The sequence below is a fragment of the Cynocephalus volans genome, chromosome 2 (genome assembly GCF_027409185.1).
Source record: "Cynocephalus volans isolate mCynVol1 chromosome 2, mCynVol1.pri, whole genome shotgun sequence".
In the NCBI taxonomy this organism is placed as follows: domain Eukaryota; kingdom Metazoa; phylum Chordata; class Mammalia; order Dermoptera; family Cynocephalidae; genus Cynocephalus; species Cynocephalus volans.
The window spans coordinates 226,801,839-226,822,140 of record NC_084461.1 but is presented as its reverse complement, the minus strand read 5'-3'; the positions used below and the strand labels follow the sequence as shown (position 1 = coordinate 226,822,140).

The 20,302-nt window shown below is 55.2% G+C and overlaps 1 protein-coding gene across 1 annotated transcript; it reads right to left on the bottom strand.

The window, feature by feature from the left end:
- Positions 1–1,611: 1,611 nt before the first annotated feature.
- On the bottom strand, positions 1,612–17,827 carry LOC134369631 (annexin A8-like). The gene is made up of 12 exons (XM_063086210.1): positions 17,743–17,827; positions 13,207–13,297; positions 12,437–12,531; positions 11,003–11,116; positions 10,183–10,273; positions 9,297–9,376; positions 8,790–8,849; positions 8,174–8,267; positions 7,906–8,001; positions 6,070–6,128; positions 4,763–4,885; positions 1,612–2,330 (listed from the first exon to the last, which is right to left on the bottom strand). Exons 1-12 carry the CDS (start codon positions 17,761–17,763, stop codon positions 2,271–2,273), a joined length of 984 nt encoding a protein of 327 aa, XP_062942280.1. The 5' UTR covers positions 17,764–17,827; the 3' UTR covers positions 1,612–2,270.
- Positions 17,828–20,302: the final 2,475 nt, after the last annotated feature.

The window sequence follows — 20,302 nt, the reverse complement described above, 5'->3', positions numbered from 1 at the left end:
ATATCCTATGTCGGCCTGAGCAGACCAAGACATGTTGGCACGTGGCTGCTGCAGCACCGCCGGGAGCCTGCCCGGGCCCCACACGTGAGCCCGCGATCCGGCACCGAGGGCTGCGCCTGGCCCTGCAGGGTCTCTCGGGCAGTGCTCCTGCCCTGCAGGCAGCAGCCGTCCAGGTGAGCTGGCTGTGTAGTACTAGTCTTAAGTATTTCGAGCCCCATTTGTGACACCTCCACATTCTTTGACACTCTTCTCATTGACAGATGGGGTCTCTGTCCCCTTCCCTTGAAGGTGGGGTGGCTTGTGATGTCGCTGACCAATAGGACATGGAGGAAGTGTTGCTGCATGACTCTGAGGCTACCTCACAGAAGGAAATGCAGTGTCCTCCGTGTCCACTGGAAGACCAGGAGCCCTAGCCACCACATAAACAGTCCCGCTACCCTGAGGCTGCCGTGTTGGACAGGCCACCTGTAAGGGCCCAGAGGACAGTCCCAGCTGAGCCCAACTTCCCAGCCATCTCACCCAAGCACTCAACATGTGAGCGAAGACTCATCCAGATGAGTCCAGCCCCCTGCTCTAGAGTCACCTCAACCTTCAGGACTTCCTGGCAGAGGCCCCCGACTTGCTGGAGTGGAGACATGCCATCCACTTCAGCACCCTGGCTGAGTGCCTGACCCACAGAAGGTGTGTGCATCATAGAACAGTGGTTGTACGCCACCAGCGCCGGGTAGTTGGACATGCAGCAATTGTAACTGGGACCCCACTCTGTATTGAAAAGTAAGGAAACTGAGGCTCAGAGAGAGAGAGAGCAAGCAACTGGGTGACGGGGCCAGTGCGGGGCAGAGCCAGAACCTCCCTCCCACCCGTGTGAGCTCAGAGACCACGAGGGTCCCGTCTCACTGACCTCCTCCAGGTGTGCTCTCGCTCCTTGGGGCCACACTTTGGAGTTTGCAAACTGGAGCATGCTCAGAGGCGGTGGCCCCAAGCCAGGCTCCTGCAGGGCTAGTTGAAGGGATTGGAAATATTTAGTGTTGACAGAGTCTTAGTGGAACATGTGGGCCTTATTGTCACTGGGAGGGAATGAATGCTGTAGCCCTAGATGGCAGAATGGAGAGCAGTGGGCATGGAGGTGGCGAGCTGTGGCAGATGTTGGCTCAGTTAAAGGAAGAACTCTACTGATCACACTGGTTGGAAAAAGACTGGGCCGTCCAAGAAGGTAGTGAGTTCCCCTCTTTGGAGGAAGCCAAGTACACCCCAAGTTCTGCCAGGACCACCCCTGGGTGTCAGGGTGGGTGCTGTGGAGGTGAGCCAAGCTGCAGGTTGGAATAGGACTAGATGACTTTTCAAGCCCCTTGCAGCCCTGGGATATGGGGATTTGGGTTACAAGCCAGGAGGCAAATAGAAACTATCCTCACTTACAAGAGTTGTCCCCAGGGTGACAGCACAGTTCACCCAGGGAGTTCCTGCAGGGAAACGCTCATGGGTGTGCTCAGGCTTCGTGGCTCCCCCAAGCTCTGCTCTTGACAAATTAAATTGGCCCTACTCTGGTCACTACTAAAAATCCAAAGACACTTGATCTGAAGGTACAAACCTTTATTATTCTGAAAACCACAACAAAGGCATCTCAGCTCCTCCAGGGACCCAGTCCTAGCTGCTGTTTGCTGGGATCAGAGTTGTGCACAGGGCTTGGCCAGGTTCCCCTGTGCTACCTGCTGGTGAGTGGACCCTGCGGCACCGCAGATGGCACGGGCATCTGCGTTCTGCTCTCAGCTGCCTGTGAACCTGGGCTCTGAAACGTAAGGGCTCTCACAGCCTTCTCGCTGGCTGCCCGACAGAGAAGACTGTCAGCTGAGATGCTTGTTACAAATTCATGTTCCCTGGTCCCTCCTCTGGAGACCCTGATTCAGTTGATGGGGCATAGGGCCGGGATATCTATGTAACCTGTGCCCAGGTGACTCCGTGACCAGTCAAACTTGGGAAGCTCCTGTCCAGGGAGGAAGAAATGAGCCCGAGCCCCTGCAGGCCGGAGGCGTGCGAAAGCTGCCCTTATGCTCACACCTGGGAAGGCCCCGGGAGGAAGGTGGAAGAGGAACCCCAGGCTGATCCCGCCCTCTGGGTTAGAAAGACTGCTGGAAAGGACTGGAAACTGGGCAATAGAAGACTGAAAGGCTGGCTGTGGTGCCCCAACCCCACACCCCCATCCACGGCCAAGGTCCAGCAAGCAGGGCCTGGAGGTGCTGGCTTCTTGGCCTTGCTCCTGTTCTTCTGCGCCTTCAGGGGTCGCTGCCCACCAGGCTCAGCAGGGCATTCTTGTAGTCACCACTGGTGTCTTCCTGAGGACAGGAGGCACAGGAGCGTGAGAAGAGGCCGACTGAGAGGCTGGCCTGGCTCCCGGGAGTTTTTATGAAGAGTTGTGCTCCTTGGGTGGGGCCTGGCCCACCCCTCTGAGGGTTCCTATGCCACAGGCTCCATGCTATGTGACCTCTCTTTCCTTGTTTTTTATTTCAAGCTATTCCTTTCTAGCTCCTTTTGATTCTCTACCACCTATATGGGTTGCAGAGACGGTTCCCCTCTTACACAAGGAAGGCATGTGGGTGGCTCCCTTAGCCTCTCGGCTGCCCCAGGGCTCTTCCTGTGTTTCATTAGGGACTCAGGTGTGCCCAAGCATTCATTTATTCCACATGATCCACTATTCATTCAACACCTGCTAGTGCAGTTCAGGGAACCAAAGCTGAAAGCAGGGTGTCCCGTGATATGCCTGGAGGCGAGGCCCTGGGTGGAGAGAGCCTGGCCTTTGGGCTGTGCAGATCTGGACCACAGTTTCGCCATACACTGACCCTGTGGTGAGGCAAGTCCCTTCACCTCCTCTGAGACTGGTTCTCTTGATTGTGCAATGCTGTTGGTGATGATATGCACCTTGCTGAGACGTGGTGGAGGGTAAGGAGCAGGAGAAAGGTGAGCTTGCCCGCACAGCAGCTGGCTCAGGCAGGCGTCAGGCAGTGTTCCCCTCCCAATAAGATTGACCCCACAGCTCCACTGGCTGAGCCCATTTCTGAGCTACTACTGGGTCTTGATAGGACTGGCTAGTCAAGGATCTGTACACAGAGTGAGGAAGGAGCGAGGTCAAGTCGGCTCCTTTCCTTTTTATGTGGTTGAGGACAAAAGGCCTGAGAGGGAAATGGATTCATCCGAGGCCACGTGGTTAGTGGTAAGGCTCGGGCTAGTTGCACTTTCCTATGCTCTGGAGCAGTTTAGGTCACTTGGGAATGAATTATTCCTTGATAGTTTAGTAAAAAATTTGCCTGTTTTGAGCCTGAAATCTTGTAGATTTTAAACTACGTTTTCAATGTCCCCCTTTTTTGTTTTTACTATTTTTCAGACAATTTTTGCAGTATGGTTTTCTTTTTTAGGAAAGCAATTTTGTCTGCTTTTTAAAATGGATACGTTTGTGTGGCGTTTTTACACGTTTTCCTACAGACTCCTCCCACGCAGGAGTTTTAAACGCTCGCATTACTGCTGGAAATCATTTTTGCTTTGATGACACCTGTAGAATGGAGAGTGGTCTATCTTACAAAGAAGATGTTTGGTCAACTTATTCACAATTTAACCTAAGTTTTCTTCAGTGACCACATTAGGCAAAACCCTAAGAGGAGGGCTTCACGGGTCTCAGGATGGGGGGCTGCATTAGTGATGGTGCCGTAATCGGCCTGCTGAGTCTGTCTCTTTCACAGGGTCTACATCTCGGACGGGTCTACATCTTGGATGGGCTGAGGTGAGCATTTTTACCTAACGATGTTTTTGTTCTTCTGCAGTATGACCTATGTAACTGGAATGGTGAGAAGGAATAGAAATCTCTCCAAGGCTATTAGTGACCACGTGTGGTTGGAAGAATTCATGACAGACAGTTGAGACTGCCTGCGGGTGACACAGCAGCAGGCTGGGCTGGTTTCTGCCTGGCCCTCCCATCTCCTGCCAAGATTGGCTGGGATCCTAACACAAAACCATCATTCCAACCCTCTCCTCAGCCCTGCCTACCTGATGCCCATCCTGAAACATCTTATAGCAGAAATGTCTTTTAAACATATCGTAAGCTTCGTGTTTCTCGGAAAATGTAGTTAACAGTAGACACTTGTAGGAGAACTAGACTCAACTTGGTAGCCAGTAATGACTTGGAGATGCATCTGTCATGATTTCACTTCTGCTAATGAAATTGTCAAAGTCTCGATTTGCATTGATTGCCAGACGAGCTCTTTCTCTGGAAGTTATAGCAGTGTGATAATCGCTGTGTGTTTTGAAGGCTCCAGGACTTTCACTAATTAGAATCTGGTTAGGCCATCCATTGGGACCTAACTGATTTATCTACTTAAGTTTGCTGCCAGGATTACCTAAATCTAGATTTGAGTGGTGGGCTCACATTTGTACCAAATATTTTATTCTCATTGACTCTTCAGATATGGTCCCTTCTGTAAGGATCTGGTGTGTTTTCAAAGGGGCAACCATAACTCAATGCAAAGCCAACTTTCTGGGCGAGACCTAGAGAGGCCTCCATGACCTGGTCTCTGTGCTCCACCCCCGCCCCATACGCCCCTCCAGGCTCAGGCCACGTTGACTCCCTATTGTTCCCTGCACATAACACGTGGTAATGAGTGCAAGCATGGGATGCCCACTGGGAAGGGAAGGACACATGTGACATTGGTCACAGCATCTGAGTCTCCCAGTAATGTCCATATTTCAGACACGTTAGAGTTGGGAACTCATGGCTTACCATGATCATGCTGCTGAGGGTCTTGCCGTACATCATCTTGAACTGATACTTGATAAGATTTAGGTCAATCTCGCTCCTTGAAACGATGTTCCTTATCAGGGTCCCGTCACGCGTCCCCGCTCCCTGGACAAGACAGTGGCAGTCAAGGATCACCTCTCTCCTTTCCTGTCCATCTCTGCAGTGAGGGACAAGTCTTTGCAGTCAGATTCTGGGGCTCGCAGAGGGAGGGAGATGCAGGAGCGAGCCTCTGCTTCAGCGGGGTAAGCACAGTGAAGGCTGCTCCAGTGGCTTAGGGCTTCCGTTCCCTTCACCTCTTCTCACCCACTGCCCACGTCGCCTCCCGTGTTAGAAGCAGAGTGCCCCAAACTGCAGTGGGTGTTTGGTTTGCCACATCCGATTCTGGATGCAAAACACCCCCTGCTCCAGGAAGAGTACTTCTTCCTTGAGCGGCACCAGCCTCAAAGTCAACTTCGCTGGCCATTTCACAAGCAGGGCCTTCCTGCTCACTTTCAACACTGACCATCTCACGTCAGAGGCAGCCATGTGGCCGCAGAATCCCAGCCCTCTCACTTCTTGGGTAGGCTGGCCAGAGAGCTTGGGGGTTTCTGGTATAGATCTTCTCTCAGGGGTGTCAGCAACCATAAGTCAGAGCAGGTGGGCACTGACTTTAGTCTCAGGGAATTAATTTAACTATCTATCTTCCAGTTTGGTTTCAGACACCAGAAATTCCATCTGATCTAAGTGGTTTGGGCATTTGTTTTTGTGGCTCATGTAGACTTTTGGACAACAGGCAAAAAGATTGGCACCCCAGCACATGTAGGACAACTAAGCTGCCCTGTGTGACAATCTCCCTTGGAACTGTCCATACCAAGCGTGCCTCGATTCCTGCAAACCCACCTGTGATCTCTAGTAGCAAATCCACTCTCTCAAGGAGGCCACATGGTACAATGAAAGGGACTGGCTTGGTTCAAGTTGAGGCTCTGCCACTTAGCAGCTGTGCGGCTTTGACCTCGAGCCTGAGTATCACAGTTTCTAAGATGGCAATTACCACACGGGCCTCACGGGATTGTTGTAAAAGTTGAGTGCAATGAACTCCAGTGAGTGCACCTGCTCCAATTCACCTTTAGGGAATGTGGCTTCCCTTTCCCAGACTCAGTTTGCCCTGTGAGGACTAAAACGCTTCTGACACACAAGAGGCTGGGATAAGAGAAGACCCCAGTGTTGAAGATGGTGGTGGCTCTGAGCTCCTTGGCTTTGCAGTTGGTGCCATGTAGGGCTGATTGTAAGGGGGGCAGAAGGACAGTTACCTTCATGGCGTAGTAGAGTCTCTCTGCAAAGTAGCTGTGGAGGTTCCGGGTGCACTTCACTGGCAAACAGGAAAGCTCTGTTAACAGCTGGAGGGTGTGGGTGGCATTGCTTGCTCCTTTATTTATTTACGTCTTGCCTCAGGTCTTAAGGCTTAGCATTGTGCAAGCTCGGCCTATTTTACATGCCCTGCCTAGTGCCATAACAGGAGGCTTTGTGTCAAGTGGGGTGGGACAGGGAAGGAAGGCTGGGGCACTGGACGCAGCTCCAATGACCTGGGGCAGGCAGGTAAAAGGGTGAGAGGTGAAATGCACCGAGCCTGCCAGGCTCTTCTGGGGACACCAGCTCAGACCTATCAGAGAACAGCTCAGACCCGGAGCAGCCTCTGGGCTCTCACATGCAGAGACAGCTCTGCCAATAATCTAGCCACTCCACTCCACAGAGGAGCCACAGTATGGTGGGCGCTGGCCTCAGAGTGCCCTCTCTGTGTGTCACTTATTAGCAGGAACCCTGCATGTTGAATTCCCATGCAAAAGGTGGGGCTCAGCCCCAGAGGACTAAGGCACTCAGGGGCATCCGGTCCTGGGAGCTGGCCCATGCTTGCTTTCACGGGTGCTGCTTCAGAGACTGGGCATCTGGATGGGGGAGGCTGGCATTTTAACCTAGGGCTGCAGAAGGAGTGTGGACGTGTGTTCAACCCCTGCCTCGATGATGCTGCTTGGCTTCGTGACTCGGCCTCCTGTCCCATCTGTACAGTGGGAGTGACGTGAGGCTTCAGGGGGAAACGGACAGGAGGTGTTTGGCATCGGGGTACTGCGTGCCATTGCAGTTCCTGCCCAAAAACTATCCAGGATGTGTTCAGAGCCCATCTAGGGGCTGATGCTGGAAGCTGAGACTGGAGCAGGGGGTGTGCGTAGATGCTCCAACATAGACTGGATTATGTCACAGCAGTCGAAGCAGCTGGGGAATCTCAGATGTCCCCATCCACCCCGAGAGGCGGGGCCAGCTCTGCACAGAGGCAGCCGGTGTGGAGGGGAGTGCCCAGCCCTGACCTGCAGATTCCCCAGCTGCAGCCCCGACCACGGCTCCCATGGGAGGGAGGCCCTTCACCTGGGCCTCAGTTCTCTGCTTGGCAATGATTCTTCCCATTATGATCTCAGCTCTGAGCCTGAGGATGTGCTCTGGAATGGGTCTCCTAAGGGGACCCAACCTCCTGCTGTGGGGAAGCTCTCAACGGTCCCCAGCGTCAGGTCACACATCCATCAGTTTGGACTCAAACCACATACGTCACTTCTTCAATCATCAACTAAGGCAGGGACCAGGCCCCTGGCTCAGGTTCAGAAAGGTGACTTTGTTCAGGGCTTCACAATTAGAACTGGAACCAGAAACTGAATGCTCCCTGTGTGGCTGCTGTGGGCACGCCCAGGGCCCGGGTCTGGCAGAGTCAGTAATGTGTGCATGCATACACAAGCCCCACCGTCTCTCAAGCACACACTCACACCCACATACGCACTCACACACTTATGTTCACAAACGCACACACACTCACGTACCTTCTGCCTAACACTCTCACACACACCCACCCACACGAACTTCTGCACACACTTAGACACAGTCACACTCACCTGTGCACACTCACACCACACTGTGCACCATGCAGGCAGCACTGAGAACAGTCCTTGGCAGGACACACTGAAACTGTAGCAGTGGAACGGCCCCAGGGTCCTGGGCTGCAGGGTACAGGCTGAGAGTGTGGACCGGGGGTGGTCCCTTGCAGGTGACCCTAGGAATCCAGCCCTCTGCTCTCTGGCACGGCCCACACCGAGCCCTGCGCTTACCCACGGTGAGCATGGCCTCCTCCAGTGAGCCGTGGGTCTCACTCTTGATGCTGTCCTCGATGCTCTTGTTGGCGATTTTCTCATATTCCTCAAACACTGTGGAGAGAGGGCTCCAGGTAGGGGACAGGCGGAGCCTACATGTTAATGCACCACCCTGACCTCCCACGTGTTTGCCAGCGGAAGAGTCCAGGGCTCCCTGGCTCTCTACCCAGCCCCGTTCCTTGCCAAGGCCGCACACCAGACATCTGCCAGGGCACCCCTGTGGCACCTCTCCTCAGGTGAGTGGCACTCCGCGTGCACATGATGGTGATGAATTTCACCTCGTCAGTCCCGCGGATCTTCTCCCCCGCAGCATACAGATCCTGGCATTGGGACAGAGACACAAACCGGTGAAGGAGGACGAGGAGCTGAGGGACGGAACCCTGGAGGCCCAGAGCGGGGCAGACGGCCAGCCCCGTGCGTCCGCAGGCCAGCGTGCTCCCCTACGTGCCGGCTCTGATGCTGACACAGGACCCCTGAGTTCCTCGTCCTCCAGCTGCTCTGGCTTAAAAGCTCTTCTCTATGTTGCCTGGAAGCTACGCTAGGAAGTCCCCCCACCCTCCTCTAGCCTCACTCTGCCTCTGGGCAGCACTGAACGCGAAGGTCCTGCTGGACAGAGCTTTAGTGCCCCCTATCCAGGTCATGCCCCTTCCTCCTCCTGCGTCTCCCCAGCACCGTCACTCTCCTCCTCGGACCCCACAGGGCAAAGGCTGAGCTGAGTGCGCCTGGCCTAGCATCAAATAAAGCCCCACGGACAGAGGTACCCAGTGAGGTTTTCAGGCATCAGTCCCTGGAGTCCAGATGGCAGGGCCTGGGGCTATGTGGCCAGCGGGGTCCAGTCTCACCTGTGCATCCTGGAGTGCCAGCCCTGGGTCCACAAAGCTGCTCACATCATCCCTGCTGCCCTAGGAACAGAGGAGGCAGCTCTGTAAGGCAGGCTGCCTGACAAGAGCAGCTGGGCCAAGAGGAGACAGGCTCGGAGAGACAGGGCTCTGCCGCTTTTTGGCTGCAGGACTTTCAGCAAGCCAGTCATCCTCTCCAGGCCTCTGTTTCTCATCTGTGAAGTGGGCTGCCTCAGGGGCATGGGGGCTCGGCGAGCTAAGGCAAACAAAGTGCCTGACCTGGAGTGTGGCACGAAGGAACTTCTAGGTGAAAGGGAGCTTCTCCTCCTGCTTCTGGGGTCAGGAGAGGTGTGGGGCTCTGCAGTCAGGACCCTCTGTCCATGCTGACATGCACTCAATGAGCCCATATCCCTACCCCCACCCTAGCAACTCTGCTCAAGAGCTGCTCCCTGGGGTGGAGCTGTTGGGATCCCCAAGCCAAGGGGTGGCCAGGAGCCTAGGCTGTGATACCTGCAGGAGGCACACCAGGATCCTCTCCAGGTAGCCACTCGTGTCTGCTTGGATGTCTTTCTCCAGGCTGGACCCATAGTCTGGAGGGACAAGAGGACCAGGAGGCATGGGCAGAGACGCAGGGCCTAGCAAGGCCTGCTTACCTCCTTCCAGCACCATTTCCCACACTCATCCTGATTAGAGACTTCTAGAAAGGATGAGTCTGTGGCACGAGGCCTGGATGCGATGCCCAGGTGTCCGAGGGGCAGAGGTCTGTCACCACATGGTCGTTCAGAACTAGAAGGGACATGGATGTGCACCCAAGCTCAAAGCACAGAGGTGGACCAGGCCAGAGAGCCAAGACAGGGGCGGCCAATCGAACTCCACTTCGTTGCAAGGTTTGGCAAAGCCAAACCCCCACTAGGTACACAATGTGGAGGCCTGGCCAACCTCTGCTGGCCCAGCATCCTATAGACTATGATAACCAGCCTGTAGTCCACAGCCCCACTACCATGGGGCCCTGGCAGATGGCCCTTGGCGGTCCCTTGGGTCAGCCTGTGCCCAGCCAGGAGGGAGTCAGCCCTGTCTGCCACTGATGTAGCCTCTGGCCCTCCACACTGCACGGCCCTCGAGGGGCAGAGAGTTTAGCTGTGTGCATGTCCCCCTCCCCAGTAGCTGGTGAGCTTAGAGATCTGAGTCATGTCCAGTTGCACCGTCAGGCACAGGACTAGGCACACAGCAGGTTCTCAGAATCCATGAGTGCAAAAGGCCAGAAAGGGTCCTTTCTAATGTGGCCCAGTATGCTGCCTGACCCTTGTTCCCTGCCGGGTTGCTGAAGCTTGTGTCCATTCCCAAGTGAGACTTTGATTCAGACCCCCTCATCCCTCCACCTCCATAGCCCCCTTACCCTCCTTGTATGCCTTCATTATCTCCTGTAGCTGGTTCTTGGTCCGAGAGGCCAGGATCTCAATGATGACGCCCTCTTTGGTTCCCAAGCCCTGGAGACAGAAACCTCTGCATGCTGGAGAGCTCTGCCCGGGCCTCCTGCTCTGTCCACACCCTCTTTTCTCAGGACACCTGAGCCTCAGGAAGAAGCACCATCCCTGCTCTGTCCCCTCTGCTGGGGCTCTGCTGGCAGATGCTACATGTTTGTCTTCAGTGAGGGGTACTAAGGGCAGGTGGGGTGGTGAGGAAGCTGTCTCAGCTCTCCGTCCTTAGTTGGGTGGTCTCAGGTCGATCTACCACCCAGAGCCTAAGCACCCTCATCCATAAACTGGGATAATAATCTGCCCCACCCCGAAGATGGATTAGAGACCATAGATATAAAGTGCCTGGCACAGCGAGTGTCCCCCAGTGGAAATAATCACTGTTACTGGTCCCCATGCCTTCCTAATCTGCAAAAGCAAGAGCACTGGTGGAAAGTAAAGGGGAGCCCGAAGGCCGTGCTGGGACTACAGAGGTTGGTTTCTAGTTCTGCTGCACACCTGGTCTAGTGATGTTCTGAGAAGTACTGATTTTGGCTTCATCATGGCCTTGCGATGTCAGAGGCTGGCCAATCCTGGTCTGAGTAGCAGGCTGCAAGCTTGCTGGGCTCAGCCAGGGTCCAGATGGCCATGCCCCATGGTGGCACCAGGGGAGCCAGAGCTGCCCGTGCCAAGTCCTGGGCATTGTTCCCCCACCTAGTCACTGCAAGCGTTTCTGCCCTCCCCACCTGCCTGCCGAGTCACCTTCATGGCATCATGCAGCTCCTTGGCCTCGTATCTGTATGGCGGGTACATGAGGGCCACAATGAGTCTCTCAAGCTTGCCACTCAGCTCCGACTTCAAGGTCTCGATGAGCTCCTAATGCAGGAACAAGGAACGGTGACGATCACATGCCAGGCCCGCCTGAGTGCAGGCAGCAGGATGGGCTGGCTGGGGTGTCCTGGGCCAGCCCCTCAGGCTGTCTGAGCATCGGCATCCTTCTCGGTTCAATAGACGGTACTTCTGCTTCTTACTGCTGCTTACGAGACACGTGTGTGACCCACTCACAAACGCAGTGCTGGGCATGTCATAAGCTCACAGTAAAATAAGATCACCGTTGCTCACCAGACTGCAGGCTCTGGGGGTGGCACCATTAAATGCCGGCCACTTGGCCCACAGGCGCTCAGTGAATGAATGAATGAATGAGTGGAAAATGTCTCCTGCGTGTCTCCTTCTAAGGGCACATGTCTTGGAGGAGCTGCAAGGCCACACCCCACCGATCTGCACAGAGCAGCAGAAAGATCAAAGTCTTCGTTGGACTTGGACTTAAATCCCAACCTGTTGCTTACATACTTGGGACCCTGGGCAACTTCTTCAACCTTTCTGAACATCGTTTCCCAAATGTTGAATGCAGAGAAATATGCATAGCTGTGAGGATTAAGAGACAGAAATTGGATAGAAGCACATTGGTTCCTCTAAGACAAAAATTGTGCAAATGCACATTGGTTTCTCCAGAGGGACACTGGTCTTCCTGTGCTACATCTCCAAACTAGTGATTTGAGCTGATGGAATCCTCCAGGTGCCCACGGCTATGCACGCAGTTATTCCTGTGTTTACTGAGTTTGCACAAACATCTGGCTCTGTCCTTGGAGTGGGCAGGTGGGAGGAGAAACGAAGTGTCTGGCCTGCTTGCTCCCTGCACCCAGAGGTCATGTGCGGCAGAAGGCAGGACGTACAGCGTAAGTGGCTCATGCCGCAGAACGGAAGGGGCCAGGCCTGCATCCCTGGGGTGTGGGAAAGAGAAGGGTGGCCCAGGCTCAAGGGCAGGATCAGCAAAGCTGGAGGCAGGGAGACAGAGCTCACGATGGGGACCGCACAGCGAAGGTGGAGTACAGGAGAGAGGAGGTGGGGAAGGAAGGTGGGGCTCGACTGCAGGAGGCCACCGCAGGCCAGGGGCTGGGAGCTGCAGAGGGACTGTCAGATGAAACAGAGGGTGGCCAGTTAAATTTGTTTTTACTTAAATAAAGAGTAATTGTTTTAGTGTAAGAATGTCCCACATGTCCATATTTCTATTGGCTCTGGAGAAAGACCTTGTCCAGAATGGAGCTGCCTCCCAATGGAGCGGGTCTCTAGAAATTGCAATCCTCCCAGCCTTCTCCAGGCAACCTCCCACTCAGCCCCCACAAGCCTTCCCTTTACCTTGCCAAACTGGGCCTTGAAGGACTTGGCGATCTGCTGTCGCTGCATGTTGCTTCTCCTGGTGAGCACATCGATGATGGCCTGCTCATTGGTCCCTGCAGGGGTACACAGCGTGAGCAGCTCTGCTACCCCAGGGGGACTGGTTAGGGCTGGGAGGGCGGGAAGCAGCTGCTTGGTGGCTCAGCAGTGGGGACACACCACCTGGATAGCTTCAAACACCTGGATGATTTTCACAATGTAAAAAGACACTCAGAAGATCCACCTCCCCATCCCACCTCCCACCCATGTAGGGTTGGGGTGTGGCCCAGGTCCAACCACACAGTGAGAGGATCTGAGGACTAGGTGACTCCAGACATCGCCCCTAGGCCTTTGGAGCTAGGCCAGGTGAGATTTCCTGTCCTTCCCTCCTTGGTTTTGGTGGCAGTAGGAGAGGGACTGAGACCAGACCACTGGATCTGAGTCCCTGCCTGGCCTCTCATTGACCTTGTGGCACTGGGCAAGCAGCCTCATTTTCTCATTTGGGAAGTGGAGATAATGTAAAGATTTCTCAGCAATCCCATCTCTTCTGTCTCGGGGGGTGGGTGCCAACCACTGCTGGGGAACCTGGGGGCTGTGTAATTCTCTAGGTAAGAGAGTCAGTCTCAGAGTGTCGTGGAGATGCCCCAACTCCCCGGCTCTACCCTGGCACCTGCTTTCCAGGGCTGTGAGTGGAGGGGTCTTGAGTAGAGAGACACAGCCCTCCCATGGAAAGGTCACGGATGTCCACTCACCGATCCCCTTCATGGCTTTGTACAGGGTCTCTGCATCTGGGTCTGGGTTAAAGTGGGGATTTCCCTTCACCGTGACACCATCCTGTTCAATCTGCAAGAGAGCCAGGTCTGCTCAAAGCAGGAAGGGAAGGGAGGACAGCGCAGGCTCCCAGCCCACCTTTTGGCCCGCCCCTGCAGGGTGAGCTCCTTCCGTGGGCACTGAGACCAGCTCGGCCCTTGCAGGCCACTGGCTGAGCCCTCCAGGCCCTTGGCCAACAGACTGGAGCAGCCAGAGCCAGAGCTTTCAGGGAGAAGCTGCAAATCCTCTCCTCTCCTTCCCTGTGCCATCTGGGGGTGTGCAGCATGTCCAGCCACTCCCAGCACCATCCATGGGCAGCAGTAATAGAAAGACCCACCCAAAGCTGTGAGGAAAGTGAGCGCATAAGAAAAGGCTTCTTGGAGCTGAATGTGCTGCTGTAAGAGCATGCGGAGGAGGCTGGGAAGCCGGGCATGACTCTGTTTCTGAGGAATGGTTTGAGCTCAGTCTGCCCTCTTCCTGAGGCGTAGGTATCTATAGGAATTCAGAGGGCCGGAGGGCCCAGCTGATCATCCTGTCCACAGGCTCACGGGGGTCAGAGGGTTAGGTTAAGAACGAACTACAGGATATTCTGCAGATTGTGAAATAACCAAAATACCTGAGCCCTTGACTTCCAATCCTGATTCAGGGCTTGCCAGAGGGTTCTTTAAACTTGTGCCCTGTGGAATTTCTCAGGTGCTTAAAATGGATGACCCCGCATAAGTACATGCTTTGTGGGGAGGAATGGTAGAGAGGGGCAGGGTTTGGATATAGGCACTGAATTTGAGGGAGACTCAGATCTTTCAAATAGAAGAGTTTAGTCGCATCAAGTCTGGTCTTCCACACACCTGTCACCTGTCTTTTCCATCGCCCCCTCCTCCCATCCCTCCATCTACTCTCCCACCTACCCACTCATCCATTCATCTGTTTAGCCATTTTCTACCCAGCCATCCAGCCATCCAGCCACCACATCCATCCATCTACCCACCCACCCACCCATCCATCCACCCATCCACCCACCCACCCACCCATCCACCCAGCCATCCATCCATCCATCCATCCACCCATCCATCCACCCATCCACCCATCCACGCATCCACCAATCCATCCATCCATCCACCCACCCATCCACCCATCCACCCACCCATCCAGCCACCCACCCACCCACCCATCCGCTCATCCATCCATCCACCCATCCATCCACCCGTCCAACCACCCATCCACTCATCCATCCATTCACCCATCCACTCATCCATCCATCCACCCATCCACCCATCCATCCATTCATTCCTTCATCCACGCCCTGGGTTAGAGCCTGAAAATACAGAGCAGATTCCCATCCATCGTATATCTGTAAGAACATACAAGAGGTAAGACATCTTTCCGTACCCTTTGCTTGTATCTCAAATGACAAGTCTGCCTGTCTCATTTCTTAGCACCATGTTTCACAGCAAAAATTATTAGAAATAATTTCTGTGGAAATTCCATCCAGAGAGCCCAGGTGGTCCCAGATGTCACCAACTGTGTACGCACATACATTATAGCTTGTGGGCCCCTGTCCCACCTCTTAGTGACTTGAGCTCCTCGCGTGTGCCTGGTGCTCCGGGTGCAGCACTTATTTCTCGGACTCCCCCACAGCGCCACTAGGTGAGTGTCAGTGCCCCAGTGTACAGGCAAGGGCCCTGGGCTCGTGAGCTTGTCAAGGCTACACAGCTCGTTGGTGGAGGTGCTGGGACTTCCCCCACAGTCTGACTCAGAAGCCGGGCTCTGTCTACCTCCCCCACTCTACTGACTCAACCTTTCCCAGACACTGAGTTCTCCTGGAACACTTCACGGAACGAAGCCTCACCCACAGGAATGCGGGCCGTCTGGGAGTGTGGGGGCATCTCAGCTCTCAGTGCCCAGCTCTGGGGGCCCTCAAATGGGATTACACCATGCCCCAAGCCAACACACGGGGGGCTGTGGTGCTGCGGTGCCTGACCAGGATTTGTGACCAAGTCACTCAAGAGCGTCTCATTTGGCAGGTATGAGGTGGGGCTCAGGTGGCCGTGTTTGTATGTGGCTCCCTGGCTGGTTCTGATTTTGTCACATCGAGAAGCCTCTGTTGCACTTCCCACTGTAAGGTTTTACATAAAAAGGGGCGACATCCTGGGAATCAGAGCCCAGGATATAGGTCTGGAGTGGTGGCACTCCACAGATTTCCATCCCAGACCCCCTGCTGTTGGAGGAAGGGTCTGCCTCAGGCTCCTGCTGGGTCCTGCCAGGGGCGGGCTAGTCCAGACAGGCATATTTTCACTGAAAAGGTGACTCAGCCCAGCCTGTGATTCTCCATCCATAAAGTGTCTGCGATGGACACAGGGGCCTGCCACACCTCTGCCTTCCCCATCACAGACTGCCCAGAGAACCTGGGAGACAAGCTTGTCCCTACAAAAGAGGCACAGAGGGGCACTCCCTGGAGACAGGAGCCACACCCTGAAGATGGGGTGGGGCAGGGGTCCTTTAGTTGCTCTTTCATCCCCTCCCATCCTGTTCCTGCCTGGCATTGCGCCCAGAGGACTTTGTCCTCACCGGTAGCTCAGCCAGTTGCAGGTGAGTCTACCTGTGAACTCACTGCCCCAAGCCCAGTCTCCCCTGGGTTGTGGATGGCTCAGGCCCACAGAGTTTGGGCTCTGGAGTCAGGCTGCTCAGATCCTAACCCTACCACCTATGAGTGTGTCAAGGTTGGCACATGTTGAGCCACCTTGTGCCTCAGTTCCTCATCCTCCTCACATAGACTTGTCGTGAGGCTTGCATGAGATGTTGAATGTGAGCCACTTAAAGGAATGTCCGGCACACAGTAGGCTCTCAGTGAATGCCATCCCTATGCTGCCAGTTCGGCTAGGTCCTTACACAGATGGCCCTTCACCCCTGCACCACTGCTGCACGGCCCACAATCAGCACCTGACTTTGGAAACTGCCCAGCACTGGGCTTGCCCTGCCACCTCCATCTGCTCAAAAACACGTTCCCAGCAGCCAGTGTGAAACTGGAGGTCTCCATGGCCCCTTGACCTGTCCTGGCAGCTGCCCCACCTCACCCTGGCTTCCTCTCTGTCCTCCTGTCCATAACCCAGCATGTTTGCAATGAGGGCCCTCCCTGTGTTGTGATGTTTGTGAGGAAGAGACTTCCAGAAGCCTGGTCCTCCAGAGAGCCTGGGGACAGGGCAGGAGAGACCCGAGTTCTCTCTGCCCTGATTCTGCTGGCCGTGGGAGCTGAGCAAGCCATTCGATGTCTCCGTTTCCTCATCTGTAAACTAGAAAGCACAGCACTGACTTCCCAGGGCTGACTGGGGATGAATGACACAGCATGGTGCCTGTCCAGGGGATGTCATCTGCTTCTGTGTTTTTAACTCCTTAGCACAGAGATGATCAGACTCAAACCCAGACAGGAAGCTCCTGGGAACCTGTGGGTTCGGCTGCAGACAGGCTGCACTGCCCTCCCCACCTCAGCCCCACTCACTCTGGAAGGCGCAGATTCCAGCCACACAAGGCCCCAGCAGACCTGGTCCTTCTGTTCATGCTCCTCCCTGCCCAATCTAAACAAACAAATGCTGGAGCAGGCCTGTGGCTCAGTGGCTCACTCGGGAGAGTGCAGTGCTAATAACACCAAGGCCACGGGTTCAGATCCCCTATAGGGATGGCCGGTTGGCTCACTGGGTGAGCGTGGTGCTGACAACACCAAGTCAAGGGTTAAGATCCCCTTACCGGTCATCTTTAAAAAAAAAGACAAAAAACTCCCCCCCAAAACAAACAAATGCCATTGATCCCAGGAAGCCTGCCCACCCTCCCAGGCCCCGAGGCATGAGCATTGATGGGTCCCCCAACATCAGCATATTCAATCACGTTACTCTTCAGCTCAAAGCCCTTCAATGGCTCCCCATTGCTCTTAAGGTAAAGCCCGACTTCCTGAGTGTGCCATGAGAGGCCCTTTAGGACCCAGCCCTGCCTGCTTCTCCCGGTCCATCTCATCCCCACTTGGGGCCCTCGGGCCATGCTCCCTCTGAAGCCACCTCCCTACCCTTCTGCACCTTTGCACATACTCTTCCCTCTGCAAGAGCAGTCTGCCCGCTTCACCCCAAGTGCACACGTGTGTGCACACACCACACACGGTCCCGCACGGCTCGGCCATGATAGCTGCTCCTTTGAGTAGCCTGACTTCTGTGCGGCTCTTTCTCTAGACTCCTCCACCCTTCAGCTTCCTCAGTTGCATTTCAAGGTTTGTTTATCCGGCCGTCTTCCCCATGCAGGTCCCATGGCTGCCATGAGTGCCTCTAGGCCTGGGACAGTTCCTTCTCAGCTCTTTCCCGGTGCTGGCCCAGCAGGCAGCTGAGTGTTGACTGAGCCGGCCTCGGCTGAAGTTCTGCCTGTATGTTCACTCGGGCCTCCCAAGTGACCAGCACCCAGCACCGTTCAGGAGCCCATGTCCCCTGCTAGCTCCCACTCACCCAAGCTTTCCACCAAGCCATGTCGTTCACTTCGTGGCCACCTTTCCCAGGGAGACAAAGAGACACAGGTCAGTGTCTACTTAGAGACTGGGCACGGCCGGCTCCTGCTGCAGGCTGAGGAGCAGGCAGCTTAGGTTGGGTGTGGTGGAGCAGGCAGGGCCCAGGCCCCACCCAGCACCACCTCTGCCCTCTGCCCCTCCCCTCTGGGCGGTGTCTGGCTCTGGGCCCCTCCTGCGGCCCCAGGCCCCACATAGCCACCGCCTGGGCCTGCACTGGGGAATTATGCCACTCACTGCCAAATGCTTGGGCTGTGGCTGTTACACAGACTGGAAATTCTGAGTTCCAGTCTTTGAAAGCCACACTTGGTAAATATGGCTGTATTTACTGGTTTCTGCCAGTCCTTGATCATATGAAAAAGAAATAACGCCTCCTATCCCTTCCATTTATTGCAGTTTCTACAAAATTCACAATGTGCTCAGCAAAAGACACAAAGTAACAGTTCACTGAAACACCCCTATTTCTAGATCCTTCTTTAGTCACTCCCTATACTCTGTCCCCTTGAATCTTTGCATTCAGACAGAGTGACTCAGCCAGGGCCTGTGACTCTTCGCCCAAGTTGTGCCTCTTGTGAGAAGCAGCTGTGATCTACCAGGTCTCTGGGACTCGCAGGCTCCTGCTCTCCGCTGGGGCCCCCGGGACACAGCTGGCTGCCAACGGAAGGAGGAATCTCCCTGGGAAGAGGTTAATTTTTGCCGCTCTGGGGTTTGTTCACTCTGGAGCTCCTGCCTAGAATGTTCCCGAAGCACTGCCCTCCCTACGCAGCCACTCCCTAACCCAACTAGCTCCTACCCACTCATCTGCGTAAACGCCCTGCCTTTGGGGCCACCCCTTCCATCCCAGAAATGCTCCTACATGGATTCCAGAATCCCCATGGCTCCTGGAGCCCTAAGTGAATAACAGCCCCATGGTGGATGATTTTTTTCAAATCCAGTGAAACATTGCACCTAGCAGACATCATTGTTCAGAGATGCAAAATGCTTGGGTTTCCTGGGCTGGAGTCCAGTGCTCTTTGATCTGCACACACAGCATCGCCAGGCTGTTCCTTCTGGAAGTGTGGGCTGGGGTAAATGAGGACAGAGCTGGGCCAGCAGTAGAGGGGAGAGGCAAGCAGCCACTGCTCAGAGCTGCGCAGAGAACTGGGGAGCCATCATGGAAACGGCACTGTGGGATGCCTTCAAAAGAGCAGGGCTGCAGCTGCATCTTTCCTGTGGATTGATGAATGGCCCACTCCAGACCCTCGGGCTCCTGGACTCCCCACCCTCCCTGGGAGCCCTGTGGACCAGGATGGAGGCACCCTCACTGGCTAGGCACTCTCTGGAGCTCAGCAGCTCCCCAAGCGCACATGCACTTAGAGGCCTGACCACACTGGCCACAAAAGGCTGGGCATCTGGGGATGGTGAGCCTGGGGAGTGGGCCCTCCAGGAGGGTCTGGTAAAGTCTAGTTTTGAGGGTGACCCTATATGGGTCCCCTTGGAAGGGGCAACAGTGTGGCGGGCCCCAGGCTGAGCCTGGAGAGAAATACCAGCCTCTGAGACCAAGACAGCCTCCACGGCTTGCTGCAGAGAGAACACAAGACACGATCTGGCCTCTGAGGTCCACAGTGCACAGCGACATGGCAATGCCACAGGAGATGGCTGGTCCCTCGTGGCCTTACCCCCACTAGCCCCCACACCCTCTTAGGCCTGTCCTGACCAGGTCCTGCAGCGAAGGAGCCCACCTTCTTATCGAAGTTCCTTCTTCACCCAACTTCTGGGACACCCAGGGACCCTCAGCTCTCCTTCTGGTCTCTCTTCTGTCATCCTAACTGTTCCCCAGGACTCCTTCTTGGGCCAGCCCTTCTCCCCTCACCCCCCAACCCCATCAATGGTTCTGAACTCTGGCTACCCTTTGGGGTCACCTGGGCACATTTTAAAACCTCCCAACCCAGAGACGAGAGCTCTGAGACCCCTGCCTGCTCCTGCAGAGACCACTTGGTTCGGCCGTCTCATCCCAGCATCATCTATCAAGTCCCATATCACTGAGGCTTCTGGTGTCCTGCAATGTCCCATGTCCACCCTGGACCCCTCGCATGCCCACGTGTGCCCATGTTCTGTCTTGAGCCTATTTCTTCCTCCTCCCAAATGACCTTTCCTCCCTCCTGGGTGGGTGCTGGGGCAGCTGACAGGCCTGACTGTGGGCCTCCGTCCCATCCAGAGCGATCCTCTTCCTCCAGAACACCCAGCTGACCATGGATGCATGGTGTCAGCAAACCAGGCTGGAAGAGGATACCAAAGCCACACTGCTTCCCTGAGCTCTGCTGAGTGAACACAGGCCTTGGAGTCCGACGGGACTTATGACAGCGTCTGAGCACACTGTGTCTGGTTCTCCTCAAAGAAATCACTTTAATCTGCCCTCCTACCACTCAGATGGGCCCTGGGAGGACCACGGGAGGCAGTGAGGCTAGCAGAAGCTGGCACAGTGCCTGTGGGTGCTGAGCACCTCACTGTGCTGAGTTCCTGTG

What these genes read in the sequence shown, in the direction of transcription:
- LOC134369631 (XM_063086210.1), bottom strand. Translation starts at nt 17,763, where the DNA reads ATGGCTTGGTGGAAAGCTTGG. An exon ending in TGGCTTGGTGGAAAGCTTGG is followed by an intron (nt 13,298 to 17,742) that starts GTGAGTGGGAGC and finishes GCTCTCTTGCAG; the next exon opens with ATTGAACAGGATGGTGTCAC. An exon ending in TCAAGGCCCAGTTTGGCAAG is followed by an intron (nt 11,117 to 12,436) that starts GTAAAGGGAAGG and finishes TTCCTGCATTAG; the next exon opens with GAGCTCATCGAGACCTTGAA.